The sequence below is a fragment of the Rhipicephalus sanguineus genome, chromosome 6 (assembly GCF_013339695.2).
Source record: "Rhipicephalus sanguineus isolate Rsan-2018 chromosome 6, BIME_Rsan_1.4, whole genome shotgun sequence".
NCBI lineage: Eukaryota > Metazoa > Arthropoda > Arachnida > Ixodida > Ixodidae > Rhipicephalus > Rhipicephalus sanguineus.
This window is the reverse complement of record NC_051181.1, coordinates 155,713,376-155,732,455: the sequence shown is the minus strand read 5'-3', so window position 1 is coordinate 155,732,455 and position 19,080 is coordinate 155,713,376. Positions and strand designations below refer to the sequence as shown.

At 45.7% G+C, this 19,080-nt stretch overlaps 1 protein-coding gene across 1 annotated transcript in view; it reads left to right on the top strand.

Moving 5' to 3' along the window:
* LOC119396839 (acetylcholinesterase-1) overlaps nucleotides 1-10,071 on the top strand; it is a 129,207-nt gene extending 119,136 nt beyond the window's left edge. Inside the window, exons 4-5 of the mRNA XM_049417250.1 lie at nucleotides 5,740-5,831; nucleotides 9,685-10,071. Of these exons, the coding sequence (XP_049273207.1) occupies nucleotides 5,740-5,831; nucleotides 9,685-10,061 (469 nt within the window). The 3' untranslated portion in view covers nucleotides 10,062-10,071. The remainder of the gene's footprint in view (nucleotides 1-5,739; nucleotides 5,832-9,684) is intronic.
* Nucleotides 10,072-19,080: the final 9,009 nt, after the last annotated feature.

The following is a 19,080-nucleotide window of genomic DNA, read 5'->3' as shown; positions in this document are numbered from 1 at the left end:
TAATGCAAGACCCTAGGTGTCTGAGAGTGGCACTCACGCTGACTGTGTTGGTAAACTGTTGATAAACTGTGAGCCATCTTATTTCCTTCTCAGTCGGTGTATTGATCCTTGCCCGCACACGTCCAGAAGCTTTCTGCAGCTAATGGGGTTTCGAACTGCCGCCAGGATCGGAAGCCTTGCAAGCTTTCTGCGCCGCATCTGGTATTGCACTGCCTCCAGCATTGGCACACCTTTGACCATGCGGTGATCTCGTGTGATGACGTCATCGCGTGACTTCGTAGTGACGTCACAAATATTGGCGATCTGTGACGTCGTGATGTCCTTACTAAGACTTAATCTCTGATGACGCGACCTTTTGCATCGGTCGTGTTGGAGCTGCCGCCGACGTCGATGGTCACAGTTCTCGTTTGATGAGACGTGCGAGTCTTTTGGCTTAAAATATAACTTTTCACTCGAACCAAAACCATCAGTTTCATACCATTGCGCCAAAGCCTTTACACTAATTGCCGTTTATACTACTTTCTGCTAATTATATGAGTCCAATAATAATTTATGACATACCTTAATGTCCACTCTATCATATACAACTCTTACCTTAACCCATTCCATCCACTGTATATATGGTTTTACTTCTATCATTGTTTTCGGTCAACTCGCATCGGCGCTTGACAGGGTTTGCTGGATGATAGCAAAGAGTGTCAACTCGATACTTGTGCTACTATAAAAGAAAAGAAGCAAGCAAACACTGGTATGTGTACAGTTTGCTTTCTTCTACGTTAAAGTCGCGCTGTTTGTTTTTCGCCATGTAAAGAAAAACAGGGATCTGCCGATACCTCAACCTCAACATAAATATGCGTGTGCTGTAGTGTACTAGGCCCTAATAAGAGATATTTTGCCGTTTAATGTTGTTTGCTCACCACTTTTCGTTCGCCATTTGATAAAAAACAAGTACTGGGACTTCCGCGTTACCTCAGTAATATCAACGGCAACATATAATGGAAAGCAAGAATAGAGAGAAAAAAAAAGAAAGAACGTTGTTTCATGCCTTCTCGTCTAAACGCTTATTGCGGCCACGCCTGCCACTCAAGCATGCTGCACGACGTGCAGACCCTGCAGTCAAGCAACAGCAACAAAAAGAATTAAATAATAACGATGAACGAGAGAATCATCGAGAAATACGGGTGAAGAAGTGAGAGCATGGCTGCTGTGCGCAAGCTTTCGCAAAGGTGTTTCTGACGTTACGCACCCCGTGTCTTCGCGGTTAACGTATATCGTACACTCCAGAGAGGTGTACAGCAACAGTTCCTGCAGTGCATGTCTGCGCATTGTTCCAAACTTCATTTCCCTTATCAGTTACTGCCGGTCTCCTTATCAGTTACCGCCTCTTCTACTCGCTGTTTACTTTTGCCGTACTCTGCCGAAGGAGGCGCTTATTACGAGGAGTGGCGATAAATCCGCCGTTCGATCGAGCTTATGAGGTGAGAACAGGAGCCTCGGGTGTAGCGTCTACTTCCGTTCATTGTCTCGCTCAAGCTTAAGACACTCGATCGAGTTAGACACCATATACCCTGGCGAATGTTTTCTATCGGAAGCACCGAACATCGTCGACATCTCCGCCGAGGCACCCACGCGTTTAGTACCGCCCTCTTGCAGAGATAGTGCCACTCTCGTCTTGAGCGCTCTACGTTGCCGTTGTTTCAGTCGAAACTCACGACGGCCAAAGCGGCCGTCGTAGGTTCATCCTGTGACATAGGTTCATCCGAGAAACATTGGTTCATCCGAGAAACATAGGTTCATCCTGGAAATTTCCTTTGTCATTTCGTCCTTCATGTACCCTTTTATTGTCCGCACTCTTTCTACTTGTCTGCGATCAGGGATTTAACGAGCTGTCGTAGGAAATTAGTTTCTCGCTGACGTGTTTTCGCCGCAGTGAGAAGAAAGCCAATTTATGAAGTTTCTTGTTCGTTAGTGACTAAGGTCACCGCTGGTTGACATGCGTGTTCCTACGAATACTTCTAGAGTAGTGAACTTCTTGAAACTTCTTCTTGACTACGTGCCAAGACTTAAGAAATCCATAATACTAGCAAACACACTCTGCAGACTGCACAGAATTACACAGGACAGCCTGTGTACTGTCTGCAGCCTATGTAGTCTGTGATGTGTGTTCGCTAGTATTATGGATCCATTAAGTAAGTACCAACTAGCTAAAGGCATTAATGTGCCATTAGGTCTGCGTGATACTGTGCTCGACTTTCTTTGACAGAAAATTTGGGTGATATACACAAAGGAAATTACAAAGAGAGAAATGAAGTAGCTATTAGAGCAAAGTGAAACTCCTAACGACAACCCCAGTCTTCTGCGGGGTTCCACGCATTCTTACCAAGTGCATCGTTAGCAGTAATTTTTAACATATGTTTAGAATATTAGAGCATCGAATAGACTATATCCACCATGTATTACCCATCGAGCGACCATACTTCAGTGATTTGGCTTGTGATTTGCTTCAGTGATTTGGTGCCTTACCTTACGGTCGTGCTCTGAGCTCATGCATTATTCCGCGGATAAAGCCTCAGACAATACTCTTTGCGGGTCACGGCCTCTTTCACCTATAGTCGGACCGGCTTCCTCTATTCGACACTGGAAAAATAATCTTTCACGACAAAACCAAGGTTTCGGGGGGGGGGGGGGGGGTGGAAGAAGAGAGGAGGAGGACTTGCCAAACCAAGGTGACATTGTTCGCCTAATGACAGCTCTATAAGATGTGACCTATATGATGTGGGAGTAGGGCCAAAAGGGATTTTGCCAAAAACGACGTATCTGTTTATTTTACCATGCTGCGCTACGCACTCGGTTGATGATGAATGGCTTCGAACTGGTCTACATTGGTGCATCATTATTTTCCAACTATTCAGACGCGCCTCAACAAAAAATAAAAAAGAGACAGCCTAAGATCAGAGTGCGCCTGCGGATGATAATGACAATGCTTTTTTGTTACTACTATGTACAAAAAAAAAAACTAAATACGAAACTCAGATCACCCGACACCGTGCTCTTATGGATGCACGTTGATGAAGAGGCCTCGGTTCGCCCCAATGCATGGAGTATAAGATATAGTTTTGCTTATTGAAACAGAGAGAAGAAAGAAACCGGGATTTCGATGCACACGGTGAGAAAATTACTCCTGGAGATATTCTTTGTGCGCGTTGCTGCATCTCCATGGAGTGCACAATGCCGTGACAGCAACAGAGGCTGCCGGTTCAATGACGCAGGTCGTGGTGTTGGTGGTGTGGGCTGCCGAAAGGAATGTGGGCGTGGGAGGCGCATTGGGATCGGGTCGTTACGAAATTCACGTTGGCAACAGAGAGCAAGCCATTAGCAATGCGGAGACGTATGCGGATAAAAATAAGCTGTAACCGGGCTTCGTCGAAGCGACAAGATCGATGAAAAAACGAACCAGTGGGGGGTTTACAGAAATGCAGTTCTTGAAGTGTTCTTCTTAATTAATTTTTTAGAAGTGTTCGTTCTTTCTGTTTTAATATTAATGTCGACGTATTTGGAAGATCGATTGCAGTTTGCTGCTTAGCGAAACTTTTTCAATTTAATCACAGAAAATTGAGAAATAGCTTCGATAGCCTTTTATTCTTACTTGTCCAAGTCGCGCTGGCACTTAGGAATTGTATTCCAACTTAGTGTAACCATTACTGAAAAGTTTCCTGTGCTTCCATTTTTCGAGGGATTTTTGCAGAGGACAGCAAATGTCATGAGAAACCGCTTCAATAGAAGAGAGAAAGCGCAGCCCGTTCTATCAGATCAGGCCGTCATGAAGTATCCCCTACGGTCGCCTTTGGCAGCGCCATCGAGTGGAATACGACTAGGCTTCGGGACGAATTTTGCTTGAGATATGTGGGTGCATAAATTAAAGGATGTTCTTCATGATGACTTGTGCATTGATAGCCGGTCATTTCGGAGGCCTTTTTGTAATTCGTTGTGATGCTAATATTCGTTATGTGGGTCTAGATGTAGACCCCTAGACCAATTTAATGTGACGAGCTGCGCATTGTTATTTCTTCTCTATTCTTTCTTTTCCCTTTTCCAAACGAGTTTGGGGTGTGATTCTTTCACGAAACGAACGCTAGCCTGCTTTACTGTCTTTTTGTCTGGTGTCCATGTTTTTGAGCGTGACGTCCAAAACGATCCCTCGAGTCACTACACACGTTGCTCGATGCAAGGCGTATCAATACATGTATGTACATGGCTGCAATATGAAATATAATGTTTACTTTCGTCTGGAATTAAGCGGGGAGCTGAAACACCAGTTGTATTATTCATCATTGTTCCAGCAGTTCTAGTGGTCTGATTATTTACCCAAGCGTTGCCAAGTACTGACCCTCTATGTTAACTCAATTCATGGAGGACCCGTTTCAGTCAGGCACTGATTTCATGTTTCTACCATCGGACCAGGACGATTTCTTTATCTGCGATTCAAAGGAGCACTGAGACAAAAATTTTGCATCTTGTTTTTTCGGTTGCAATAAGTAGCTAACGACCCACTAATTACGGCTGGAAAGCTCGTTTCGCAGTTTCGGTTTCAGAGAGCGCCGAGAGAGGCGGGACCCAGAGTGGTTTTCATGTAAATGTAGCTGGCTACGTAAGCACACAAAACCGCGTGTACATGATCACCGCGTTGACAACTCTTTTCTACGAAGGCTTCCTGGGTGCTGCTATAATCCCCTCTGAGACGTTGTAAATATCCGTGACCCCCCAAAAAAATGCACTGCCGAGGCAAGTACATCAGCCTTTGTACTCCCGTGCAAGTCTGCCCCCTCTTTCCGTTGAAGAGGTCTGCTAGGGGAGGGCGCTTGCAAGGATCGCGGCGGCCAACACAAACTCGAGACGCAGGTGGCGGTTGCTTGTTTACACGAAAACCAAAGACGCGTTTCGCGTGCAATGGCGCGACACGCACATTAAAATTGGTTTTAAATGTGTCCTAGGATATATTACCCGTTGATATTTCGTAGATGCGTGTGTGTCCACACAAAGCTACGCATCCCACAACTTATCTTGCCTTCGACATTTTGCCTTCGACTCCTTTAATTCATGCTCTCCTCCTGCGGGAAACCGCGCGGGAATATGTTGCAGTTAGTGCTACTCTAATCTGTGAGCCGTTGTTGTCTTTCATGAGTCTATTTCATCCTGCGAGTTCCCTAGAGCTCATTGACGAGGTATTCACGTGACGTCATCCGCAAAGAGCGCTAGCGCGGCAGTCGCCATGGCCGTGATCGCGCATGCGGTCATCATCGTAGGACTAGACGCAAGGTGCTTGGCCGCGCGTGTTGTTTTGATATATTTTCTCACCTTTTCACATGACATCACACTGTCATATGCCTGATAGCTGAATGACCACGGCTATGTTGGCCTGATGTAGGCACTCGCTGGCGCCGCCTGGCGGGCCGAGCTCAGTGAATACCTCTTATAGTTGTATTACTTATCATGTATACTCAAGCTTGTCGTTGTGAAACTGTTCGTTGAATATTTTTCATGTCCTTGTAGAGGCTTATTTGGATCTGTCTTGTCCTGTAATGACGTACCTTCGATTAAGTATCACTATTTGTTTGGGAGCAAACATGTCGTTATTATGAAGCCATGCTTTCTTAAACAGGAATAACTGTATTTTCTCTCCTTCAAACTGTTTATGTTTAGCTGACACTTCATTATCGTCTTGTTTGTCTTTCTTCCCAGGCCTCTGGTCACCATGAGCTGCCTTCACCTCTTCGCTCTTGCTGTCCTCGCGACGTGCGGATTCTTTTGTGCCGTGCACGCCAACATGGAGGGTAATACGGGAGCTCCGCTCTCTCCTCGCATTGTCTTGTGTGCGATTCAAACCAAAACTTATTCGCAATGCTTTACCTAACACTGAACGCACGTATGCTAGCCTAAGTTTATTGTCTCTCCCTTTGCCTGCCTGATAAACTCACACTAAACGAAAACTAGCCAAGACTAAATTGCACTAACACGGCTCATCGTAAAATCTTTGCCGCCTCCCGCAGCATACAATTCCGGGGCCGAATTCACAAAAGTTCTCTTTCGTAAGAGCGTTTTCCCACTGGTCAGCCGGTTTCGCTAATGATATGTCCCGCATCGTGATTGGCTGAAGTATTCTGTAACATTTTTATTGTCAGACGTTTTTGCGAATAAGGGCCCGACTGTGCAAGCGACTGCACGTGCAAAGTGACACATCAGCTCTTCCACTCTTGTGTGGCTTTTTCTGGCATATCCAAAGAGAATTTTGTACTTAAAGCCTATAAATATTGTCATGGGATCAAACTTTGAAATAGAGCCGTGTTGGGGCAAATGGTCCGGCGATGCTCTAAAACACTGTCTAACTACGTTTTCTTCCCTCTGCTCAGTATCAGTGAAACCGTCTCTAAAACCTGTATAACAACAGTCATTTCAGGACTGAACCGTCGGAATTTATTCGGTATTTATGCACCTGAAAAATAAAAAAAGAATTAACAGCGAATCCCGACTGCTTGCCAACAATATCGCAACAAATTTTGTTATATTTTATCCATACCACTTGAGTGTGCTATTGCGTCGCTCGGAATTTGATTAAGCCGGTAGCCGTACAGTGATATATCCCCGACTATATTTATCACCTCGGATTGCTAGTAAATGCATAGCGGCGCGAGTGACTTTACTGTCGGCGTTCGATTGAACATTATAATTACTTAAGCGGTTACCGAACTGCGCGCTCGGTAACGCTGTCTCTTCAGAGTTGTTGCTCGCTGGCTAGGACATAAGGCGTTTGCATGAGAATCTATGTCTATTTTTGCTTCAACGTTACAGTCATGAAGAAAAGGTTGGAGACCAACTGGTGCTGCAAAGAACATTTTCTTCTTTGCAGCCTTAGTATGGTTTTTTGAAGGGTAGCTTGGGCTTCTTGGTAATCCATATATTTAACGCAGAAACAGCTCGAAGGACAAGGACGAGAGGCTACAAACACAGCGTTGAGTTCCAACATACAAAATGTCCCCTCATGTATACAAATATGTGACTTGTCTACTGCAATAAAGTATGTTGAAAGGCACCGCTGGTTTTTGTAGAACCTCTTGCCCTTTTCCTTCGAGTGGTCGAGTGGTCTAGCCGAAGTGCGCCTGTTCGACCAACCATTGAAGCAGTTCCATGCTCTGCAGCTGCGCTAGAAGAAATTTTTATTTCTTGACGCTGCCATGGTCTCCAAACTTTTGTCCGCGACTGTACATTTTAGAGCGTTGTTTCGAAGTAGCTTCGCCGAAGTCGAGTGAAAGATCGCCGACCTTGAGTCAATCTACGTGCCTAAGACCCCTGGTGTTCGTTAAAGCACGGGACGCTGTATAAATGCGCTCCATTGCGCAAGAAACTCTCCGCAACTCCCCAGCCGGCATTCATCGGAATTTTCGCTCTCATCGCGGCACACCCTTGATTGCGTTTTGGGGCCGGAAGGTCAAGTCGGCGGTGGCTGATGGGGGAACCACAGCGCGTGTGTGTCGGGGACTTTGCCAGTGTCACCAAGAATTCATCCTCTGCGTATGTACAGATAGACGAAGAGGGATTGCAAGAGTGGATGGAACGGGCACACAATGGGATTTACGATAACGCGCACCCGACATTGATGGAATATAATATAGAGGCTCTCACACGCAACCGAGCACGCTAATGGTGCGCCATCCTCGACTTCCAGCCCGAGGAGCATCCCCTCCAGCCCCCCAACCCTAGCACAGAGAGGCGTATCTTTCCCCATCAGCACAATAATGAAGCAATCAGCGCGCTCCGCGCGAAAATTCGCATTAATATCGGCCTCCCGCCATGGCGCCCTCCGGCAGTGTGGCAAACGGTGTTTCCAGCAGCTTCTGATCTTCACATAGCCACTGCTCGCGGGAAAGCTATCTGCACGTTTTTCTCCACTCCTATGCGTAGGCCTGTACGGTGGCCTGGCGTAGACGTTGTAGGTTGCAGGATATTTGTAGATGATCCTGGGTTCATAAAGCGAAGGCTTCAGCCAGTAAAGCTGCAACAGGGACTACGGTTGGTGCGTTTTCATAGCTGAAGCATGTTTCGACCAAAATCTATGGAAAAATACAGAACGCGAAGACAAACAGGACCGGAAAGGGCTTCAGCTGTGAAAACCCGCCACGGTTGTCAAGTAGTTATGGTGCTAGACTGCTGACCCGAAGGTCGCGGGATCGAATCCCCGCCGCGGCGGGCGCATTTCGATGGAGGTGAAGTGCTAGGAGACCGTGTTTAAGGTGCACGTTAAAGAAACCCAGGAGTTCAAAATTTCCGTATCTCTCCACTACGGCGTCTCTTATACTCATATCCTGGTTTTGGGATGTAAAACCCCAACAATTATTATTATTGTTGTTTGTTAGACACAACAAACTGGTTCAACCAGTCATTAGGTGAGCCTTTAGAAAGAGTGATACACATTGCTGTATAGCATGCACGACGTACCTGTGTGACTGCAATATTTCTCTATGATATTAATTAAATGGTCTTATAGCCAGCCAGCAGCAATATACAGAGGTATGCGTAGTACGTGTCATAAATACCAAAAAAAGCTCGGGCCTTCGCCGCAACCAAACTTGCGCGCACAAGGACTACGTTCAGGAATGCTGCAATTGGGGTACTGTTGTAGTCACTGCACGTAGCAGACTCCGGGTCGCATACAGGTGAGGTACGGTATGATGGACGATTTCGTGTGCAGCAACATGAAGTTGATTACACAGCATGCAAATGGCTGCAGTGTAGGTGGAGTTCACACCTTTATCGAGCGGCAAAAATGGGTAGTACCTGTTCCCGGAGAAACGCCGAGAAATCGCATAGAAACATCGCTTTATTGCCATGACCTTGAGCGTGTCGCCCAAAAAGAAAATGGCACATGCAGTGCGCAAAACAGCACGAAGAGACGCATCAGGCGTTGTGTGGTACATACAGGTCCCCTAAAGCTCTCAGTGTTGAAGTACACAGTGCGGCAAGTTGGGCAGGTTCGTAAGGATGCATCACTTTGAATGAATAGCGCATAAAAAACGGAGGCAAACGGAGTCTACGTCTCTATCCTTTGCCTCCGTTTTTTATGCGCTACTCATTCGAAGTCATGCAGGTTGCCGCGCCGCAGTACTGACTTCCCGCGCAAATGCGCTGTTCTGCTATAATGTCTAATGATCCAACGATCAAGACACCTTAAAAGTTTCGACCTTTGCTTTCCTGTTACCTAGTATGTTTGTCCGGTGTTTCTCGTTTCAACTTGAACTGTACAAGAAAGCAGACAGTACCAATTACTTCCTTCTAATCGGCATTGCTGACGCCCATCATTTACCTGAAACTTGCTCCGTGACAGGTACATGTGAGAGAGAGAATAAAAAAACCGCAGTAATGTGGCAACATGCTCTCAACGCTTGCATGTGCTGCCGGCTCCTCTTTTAAGAAAATAGAGAAAAGTCTCGCCTTCGCCTTTTGTTCTACTCAAAAGGAAGAGTAGAGCAGCAGATTGTAGAAAACCATTTCGACACACGTAGGCATGAACCGTACCCACAATTGTTAAGACTGTGGAGAACGCACAGTGTACTTAAAGAAACAGTCCCACCATTTTGCAACGGCAGCTGTACGCGGCGCGGCCTTGCGTTTCTGTCGCGCGCTTCGACGCAGCGAAGCGCATGGGCTCCGAGTTTCTGGGCAAGCGGTCGCCGTCCTCCCGACTGGACGCCTCCGACGTGCTGCCTGGAGGCTTCTGGGAGGAAGAGCTGGCCGCGCGGTCGCCCGCTGCCGCGCTGCGAGCGGCCAGGCTTCTTCGCGCCGCGGCCGGCGTGAACCGCTTCGGCGGAGGCGCTTACGACAACGACGATGACGACGACCTCGACCTGGCCATGGCGGCGGCCGCGGCGGCCGCGGCCAAGCAGAAGCGAATCGGCTCCGAGTTCCTGGGCAAACGTTCCTCGCCCTCCGACCTGCTGCCCAAGCGCATGGGCTCCGAGTTCCTCGGGCGGCGGAAACGTGACGCGTCCTACTCTTCGCCGGACGCGTAAACGAGGTACAACCTCCCAACTGTGGCCTCCGAGATGGCTGGCGAGAGGCGCATGTCGAGGGGGTCAGGGCCCACCACCTCCTTGGCGCCGGTAGCGGGCCACGCCAGCTGTCTCGGAGGTCATGTCTAAACTAAACCTAAACTGAGGCCTCCGATTGTGACGTCAAGCAGGTTTTCCAGCGCTGGTCCCACATGCCGCGTTCTTAAGCGCTCTATATGCAGTCGATCGTAATGAGTGTTTAATACGTTTATGAAAGAGAGAGAACAGATTTCATTCAGAACAGCACGCGAGCGTGAGTAGCTCCTCCGCTCCCAATGGGCTCCGTGATCTCCTCAGTCCAGAGCTCACCAGCCTTTGTGCCTTCTCGCTAGAAGGACCAGTCCAAACTAGTCCATCAATTCGGAGATGATGATGTGAGCATCTCATAAAAGGGGAGAGGTGGCATGTGGCACCAAGCTTGTCCCTTTTGCACTTTCGGTGCATCCTGATATTTAAACGCTTTTATGGACTACTGATAGATTACCCAAACAGATCGGCGCACTTAGCGGAGTGCAGTGAAACTACATGGCCCTACCTGTCGGTGACAGCGCCGTGTTGCGCACGCCTTGAAAGCCGCGTACCGGAATGTGCGCAATATAATTGAGTGCCTTGAACTTGTTATCCATAATACTACGAGCAGTAACTGTACGATGATCAATGCTTCTGTAACACACGCTTTACATACGGCGTCGAAGAAACGAAACGAACACCTCAACGTATATACGCATATGAGAGCCCGTGTGAAAACCCTGCATATCGTCACTCTCGGAGGCCGTTTGGAGACCATAACGTTACTGTGCGAAAACTCCTGGAGGGAAGTCTGGTGATACGAATCATGGGAGCTGCTGAACTGCCTATTTAATGCCGCCGGGCTATCATTTGAAAAGTATTGAATTGTGATCTATGAGGCGTTCCCTTTCCTTTCGCAGTATCTTACTCAGATTAAACATCATACAAGTGATTAACTCTCACCACAGCTGCTTTATAGGGCCATAACTGTATAAACCTGACACTATATATCTGATTCTGCTTCTATTAGGTGCGCTTATTCGTTCAGCATATCAGGAATTTTCTAGGGCGAATGCCATACTCTCTAAACATCGCTATATTGCCGCTCACGTCTTAATAACCGTTGAGCTATTAGGGGCTCCGAACGCTTTATCGCAAACTGAATGAGCACCTAAGCTCCAAAGTTAGTCGTTCAAAGAAACATCGTGAAATGCACTACAAAGCTATAGTCACAGAAAAAAAGTGGTAGAAAACACCAGGGCTGCATTTTTAAGCTGCGTCAGTTCGCATCTACTCACCCATAAACTATACGGTGGCTTTGCGGGTTCAGCGCCGGGCTTTCCTCCAGTAAAGATTGCATGTATCTAAAAATCTAAATTGTACGTCGACTAAAGTGAGCCGGGAAGGAAGACGGGCTCTTGTTCCTGGTCAACTGTTAAAACATAATTTACAGCGTCAGCAATTATAGGGTCACTCCAAGCGAATTGTTACTATCGCCGTCGCTGTGATGTTCCGTGTAAAGTCAAGCTGCGATAAGATCTTGCGCTTCACACCGCACACGGCATGCTTTGGGTCCAGCTGAAAGGCTTAGAATGCTCGACTTGTACGAGTCTGGATGAGTGTACTGTCACATCTGGTCACGACTTGGTGTTTGAAAGTGCCTTCCCTTGCTCGCAAAATTTGCTTTGCTTTTAGAGCATGTAGATAGATAGATAGATAGATAGATAGATAGATAGATAGATAGATAGATAGATAGATAGATAGATAGATAGATAGATAGATAGATAGATAGATAGATAGATAGATAGATAGATAGATAGATAGACAGACAGACAGACAGACAGACAGACAGACAGACAGACAGACAGACAGACAGACAGACAGATAGATAGATAGATAGATAGATAGATAGATAGATAGATAGATAGATAGATAGATAGATAGATAGATAGATAGATAGATAGATAGATAGATAGATAGATAGATAGACAGACAGACAGACAGACAGATAGATAGATAGATAGATAGATAGATGATAGATAGATAGATAGATAGATAGATAGATAGATAGATAGATAGATAGATAGATAGATAGATAGATAGATAGATAGATAGATAGATAGATAGATAGATAGATAGATAGATAGATAGATAGATAGATAGATAGATAGATAGATAGATAGATAGATAGATAGATAGATAGATAGATAGATAGATAGATAGATAGATAGATAGATAGATAGATAGATAGATAGATAGATAGATAGATAGATAGATAGATAGATGAGCTTCCGATTACTCTTTACGCATGGAAGTTGTCATTCCGTTGCTAGCATCACTGTTTATATATACAACTGCAAGCAGACATCGATCTTCAACAGAACTATCTTTTTACTGTTCATTGTCGGGGGAACAGCATAACAAGCAAATCGGTAATAACGTTTCTGTCCAATAACTCCTCTGTCGAAATTCACTTCGAGATATCGGCTTCTGAGGTCAAACTTTCTATCTTTCCCAATGCCGCCGTGCGCTTGACTTTCTCTGAATGACAGTCATAAATTTATGATCATCTTCGCATGAACTAGCAGCGACGAAGCCATTGACCGATTCTTTTCAAACCCGCCCCTCAAGGACTTCGCGCGATACCAGTAACTCCAGATAGAGAACAGAAACAAACGCAAATGGGCCAGCCCTAATGGCAAGTTCAATTAACCGAGACAAAAAAATGAGGCCAGTTTTTTTAAATGCCTCGCTGCAGTCGGGCTGGATCTATATACGATCGTTGCGGAATCCCAGTTGTAAGAAACTTATTGTGCACTCGTGTAAATTTTTTCTTCTTTTAATTTAAACATTGCTTTGCGGATGAACGATCGGTAGTTTACGGGTTACGAAGAGGTCATCCCGAGAACCCAAACGAATCAGTTGTCGCTAAAACGCTGACGCTTGCCTTTAAACACGTGCTCATTCAAACGGAAATTCCACCATTGCCTCCTTTTCTTTCTTTCTTTTTTCATGCATGTATTTCTGTTCTCCCGACTCAACACAAGAACCCTGCATTTTTTTTTTCTTTCTACTGATGTAGGTCTCTAAAAATTCTCGTCTAAACGTGCCACTTTCTTTTTTTCTCGTACTCTAAACCTTGCCTAAACAGTGCATGTAACCATTCTCTGCATCACTTTTCAATGCATGACATTTAAACGCACCCATGTTCTGTTTCTTCTTTCAAGGGACGTAAGACAATTTTGTATGGCTCGGTCAGCACCACCCAACACGTGAGTCTGTGTTCTAAATGTTTCACCTAACCGTGTCGCCTAAACATCTGAGACTAAACCTGCATTGCCATTAAACCACCAGCGTTGTTCGAATTGTGCTCGGCGCTTTGGACGTACGTACGTCGGCAGAAAGCCACAATTGAAAGCAAAATATGCAGTCTATTACACAATAAAAGTTGCTCATTTGTTCACGCGCCCACTAGATTTCATGGCTGGCGCGCAGACTTAGTTGTCCTGGCGCCCTTTTCCTAACAATTATTAATAGGGCATTAGCAGTGTTCTTAGCATTAACTCACTAGGTCTGTAAACGTGGTTAAAGAATGAAAAAATTACGCGGAGCTAAAAAATAACGAAGACCACTGTAATCAGGGAAAAGTATATCAAAACGTGTAGGATCAGTTCAAGCAAAAACGCGTAAAGTCTGATCACATCTTGCATATATACGTACGTACATATTTCACGTGTAGAAAGCCTTTGATGGGAATCTTAAATCGGGCGCTAGTTATGATTATTGACTGATGGTGAGAAACATTGCAGGTGTGATCGTGCTTGTAAAGTCGAATACCACGCAAGCGTGTACATTTCGAGAATACCGCACCTGCGATGCTTGACCAAACGAACATTGCTCTGCGTGCACTGAGACTGGTCTCTTTGTGTACCCCCTCTCTAACGATCAGGAAGCATCGCTCATTCGTTGATCTATAGCGTTGGGCTCCAATATAGCACGTGTGGCAGCCTAAATTAAAAAGGGGAGGAGGCGAACTCATAGTAGCACGTTCGACTGAATACTGGGCAATGTCGAGTAACCTCGGACAAAGGAGAGGCGCTTAGGTATAGGAACAGAGTACGAAAAGTTCAACTGGCGAAACAGCTGATAAAAACTCTGCGTCATCTGAACTATCTTCCCTAATATTCAGTATAGCGATGCAGGGAACTTTTAGAAAAGGCGGTCGCGCCCATTCGGGGCGGTCGGTCGCCCATTCAGATTGGTAAAATCGTCGTTAAAGACTTCCGCTTTCACAGCTTCGAGTTTATGCTCGTCGAAGCCGAAGGCAATAATGATTACGCGGACAAAGGGCGCTGTTCGCTGTCCAGCCATGAATCTCCGATGAGTGGGCAACTCTTGCGCAGTGTTCTGTTTCTTTTAGTGGGCAGTGGCGTAATGGCCGCAAGACGTCAATACCTACGTCTTTTCTTCTTTCCTGAGGACAGTGTCCTCCGTTGCCTCTTCCACTCACGTTCTGTAACTGGATATGTTGATTGCTGGCAGCAATTGACTATCGCATTTACTTGCATACTGCCAGCAGTGGCTAATGCTTACTTATTGCTGACTATAGCGTTGACTGAGCGGTGCGTTATGTAGGCTAGTCTCGACTAAAATATGGTTAACTAGTGTGGACTACTGTTGGCCAGCTGCTGGTTGATATCGGCTAATGTTAGCTGTACGGTGAACAACCTTGTATTCATTCAATATCAACCAAGCGACTGAGTTCTCTACAAGTTTTTCCTTTCCAGCACATAAACCCCGTTGCACTCTAACCGGTGTTACTTTTCACCCATTTCGCTACACGCGAGCAGATCCAGACGGCGCACTCAGCAGAAGCCTGCAGCAACTGTACGCCGGCGACAGCCCGTTCGCGAGGAGCCGCGGCTACGGCCACGACTTGGATTGGATCCTGGGCCACCACCGCGCGAGGCCCAGCAAACGGCTCTCCGAGTTCCTGGGCGGTCCCGGAAAACGATACTCCGAGTTCCTGGGCGGTCCAGGGAAACGATACTCCGAGTTCCTGGGTGGCCCGGGAAAACGTTACTCGGAGTTCCTCGGTGGCCCCGGGAAGCGGTCCGTTGCCGATGACGTCATGGCTGCGGCGGCCGAGCGCGGTCTGCTCCATTCAGCGGAGCAGCAGGAGTCCGGCTCTGCCGCCAGCTCCCTCCGGAAGTGACGCGCCAACTGACGCGGCCCGTTCGTGTTTGCGCCGAGAGAGAGAGAGAAAAAAAAGAATTCATGACCGAGCGAAATTTCTCACCTCCCTTCATTACAGTTTACACACTTTGTTGTCGTTTCGAGGATGAACGCGCTATACATGCGCCTTGAACGAAAGAAAAAAATAAAAAAAAATAAACGTCTCTAAGCGAATACCCAGCTTGAAGACATCGTGAAAACTGCTATATATTGTTAGAGTCAGAAATCTACTTTTCCGATTACCTCGGCGTGCCCGTGGCAAGTTTCAGTGCGTTTGTCTTGATAGGAAAATTTCGACCTACCTGTTTACTGGTTATCGAGCATTATTCGCTCTTTTTATTCGGCGAATGTGAGAGCATCTGTGCAATTCGCTATGCGGTACAGTGACGAACCAAACGTATCTGCAGCCGTAGATATTGTGTAAATAAATTGTGTCTGTTCCTCGATCCCTCTCTCGTTTGGCATATAATTCGTAACATCATGTGATACTTATCTAAATCGTGGGATGCCTCGCACTAGGCGAGAATAGCCGGCCTGCGTTATCGCTGTGTGTCGCTGACTAAAATAAACGAATGTGTTGCTTCTTTTCCGTTTATCCACCGACCGCTCACGCATATCGACTACCGTATGCACTTTCATACGCTATTTCATTGTTATGTTGTCTTACCGCTTTAATCTCTCAATCTACGCACGCCTCGTCTGTATTCTGTAGATGTACTTCAGGGCAGTGTTATCGTTAATGCCCTGTAATGAGAAGAAAATGTCAAAATTATACCAAGCAAAGCGCAACTCACGCTACATTCTCCTGTTTCGCTTGTAAACATGCGTTTAAGAGCAATAGCATAACACTGACTTTCTTTTTCGAAGTTTGCGCACATAATTTTCCTCTCGCCGTAACAGACGTGGTGAACACATTCACTGGCAATACTCAATACAACGTGACGTCAGAGGCATCCCAGATAAGCAGACCGGAGCGTGCCGGGGACTTCGCGTAACACACGTGGATTGTGTTACGCGTTAACACGCGGAAATTAAAACGTTAGTGCAAGTGATGATCGTACATTTCGCCGTGTTCTGTGTCGCAGGTTTCTTGTCTAGTCGCCGGAAATGTGTTGGACGATGCTTCTTTCAGAGGAGAACGCCGAGCGACTCCGAAGATAATGAGAAGAAGGGAGATGAAAAGCAAAATACAATCAAAAACGAATAAAGACTTATCGCTGAGACAGACTGCGAGCTATGATGCCCAACAAAACAATAAAGAAAACAGCTGTGTTGAAAGCCGTGCTTTGTCTTCAACCTCTTTTTTTTTCTTGTCATATGTGTCTAAGGCGTCACAAAAACGCATCTGTACAGAATGCGTGGCTCAATCTAGCCAAACAATCATTTAAGAAGTGTTTGAAAAGCGGAATTCGGCAGGGAAAAGAAAAGATATGTTACATATTGATTTTCCGCACGTTGCGTGGAACTCATCGCTACTTCCTTGTTTGCTTTATGTCGCTTCTCACCTACTTGCGTCGATAAAAAATCCTAACTCTTATCTCCGCTGACATAAAAGCAAATGTGAACCGCTGGTTTGCTGCAGTGTATTTATCTCTATCGACAAGATCAATCTTTGTAACAGCCGGCTGCGTTGCAGATCTGGCGGACGCTGTCCTTCGAAGACGTTGAAAATGACAGTGTGTCGAAGATCCTATCTCCCACGTATTCTCGTTTCTTTTTTTTTTGTCTGCGCGATTTAGAAAAGAAGAAATAAAAGATATTGTTCACTGCCTGCTGCTTCGTGTCTAACATACATTATTCTTTCTTTTTTTTTACTATTGGATCAGCTTTCAGAAAAAAATATATTCAACCCTAAGGTGAAGCGTCAGCTATATGAGCTTCAATGTTTGTCAATAATCCACACTACCCGCCGTGGTGACTTTACAGCTATGACGCAACGCCACTGATACCCGACACAGTGGTGTAGTGGTTATGGTGCTCGACTGCTGATTCGAAGGTCGTGGGATCGAATGCCAACCGCGGCGGCCTCATTTTGATGGAGGCGAAATGCTAGAGGCCCGTGTACTTTGATTTAAGTGCACGTTAGAGAACCCCGGGTGGTCGAAATCTCCGGAGCCTCCTGCTACGTCCTCCCTCATTATCATATCATTTTTTTCAGGTGGAAAACCCCAACAATTATTAATTACAACGCTACTGATAGCGAGGTTTCGGTTTCAATGTTTCATCACGGTATTTCGATGGTGAATAAATGTGCGAAAATGTCCGTTGTCTTATTCTGGGGTTTTACGTGCCATAACAAGAATGTTATTATGATGCACGCCGTCGTGGGGGACTCGGTATCAATTCCGCCCCCGTGTGTTGTTTATCGTGCTTCAAAACGTAAATACACGGGTGCTCTATTTGGCTCTCGTAAAAATGTCCCTGTGCCTACATTTTAAGTGCACGGTAAAGAAACCCCGGGCGGTCAAAATTCTTCCGGAATCTTCCACTACGGCGTGTTGTTTTGACACGTAAAACGATTAAAGTTAGTTAAGCTAATAGTACGCGCTTTTATATTCTTATGGCGTCACCAGCAGTCGCCAGTGACTTGATGGTCTAGCAATAACAACATGGACGTCAGCAATAACACACGCTGCTGGACTATATTCTATAATAATAATAATAATAATAATAATAATAATAATAATAATAATAATAATAATAATAATAATAATAATAATAATAATAATAATAATAATAATAATATCTGGGGTTCGGCCTACCGGTGCCGACGTGGGCGGAGCCACCGACTTAGCCTGGGGGCTTTGCCCTCGGGCCGTAGTTTCTCTGGACCATAATAAAGTTCTTGCCATGCCATGCCATGCCATGGGGTTTAACGTCCCAAAATCACGATATGATTATGAGAGACGCCGTAGTGGAGGGCTCCGGAAATTTCGACCACCTAGGGTTCTTTAACGTGCGCCTAAATCTAAGTACACGGGCCTCAAACATTTTCGCCTCCATCGAAAATGCAGCCGCCGCGGCCGGGATTCGATCCCGCGACCTTCAGCTCAGCAGTCGAGCGCCATCCACTAGACCACCGTGGCGGGGTGGACTATATTCGATGCGCCATCACAAATGTTGAGGCAGCAAAAGACGAGAGATGACAGGGGCAACATGCATGGGTGCATAAATGCAAGTAATTTACTTTCAAAATAATGCAGATGTGTACTGGCGCACAGCGCATGTAAAACACAATAGCCTATGTTGTGACTTGCGTGGCTATAGCCACGAGGGCGCTTGTTCGATTCCCAGTCACAACAGCTACATTTTATTGGGAGCGAAATAGAAAAGAAACGCCCTTGTATTTATTTATTTATTTATTTATTTACTTATTTATTTATTTATTTATTTATTTACTTACCGAACACTGCAGGCCCAGTGAGAGCCGTAGCAGGAGGGGCGATTATTCAGTCAGAAAACTAGCAATAAAACACAATGCATAAGAAATATTTACGTTGCAGTGCATCGAAAAGCAGGGCATCGTCTCCTAGTAGGCACAAGTACAATACAGAAAGAAACAATACATCCAAATGCAATAGCCAAATACAAAAAAAAAACATATAACAGTAAGTGCACAAAAATGTTGTACAGCCTAATACAACTCACAAATAACAAATAAAAATAAACAAACATCATTACGACAAATATTTAGATTTAGGAGCTTGTTAAAGACTTCCAGTTGGTCATGATTATT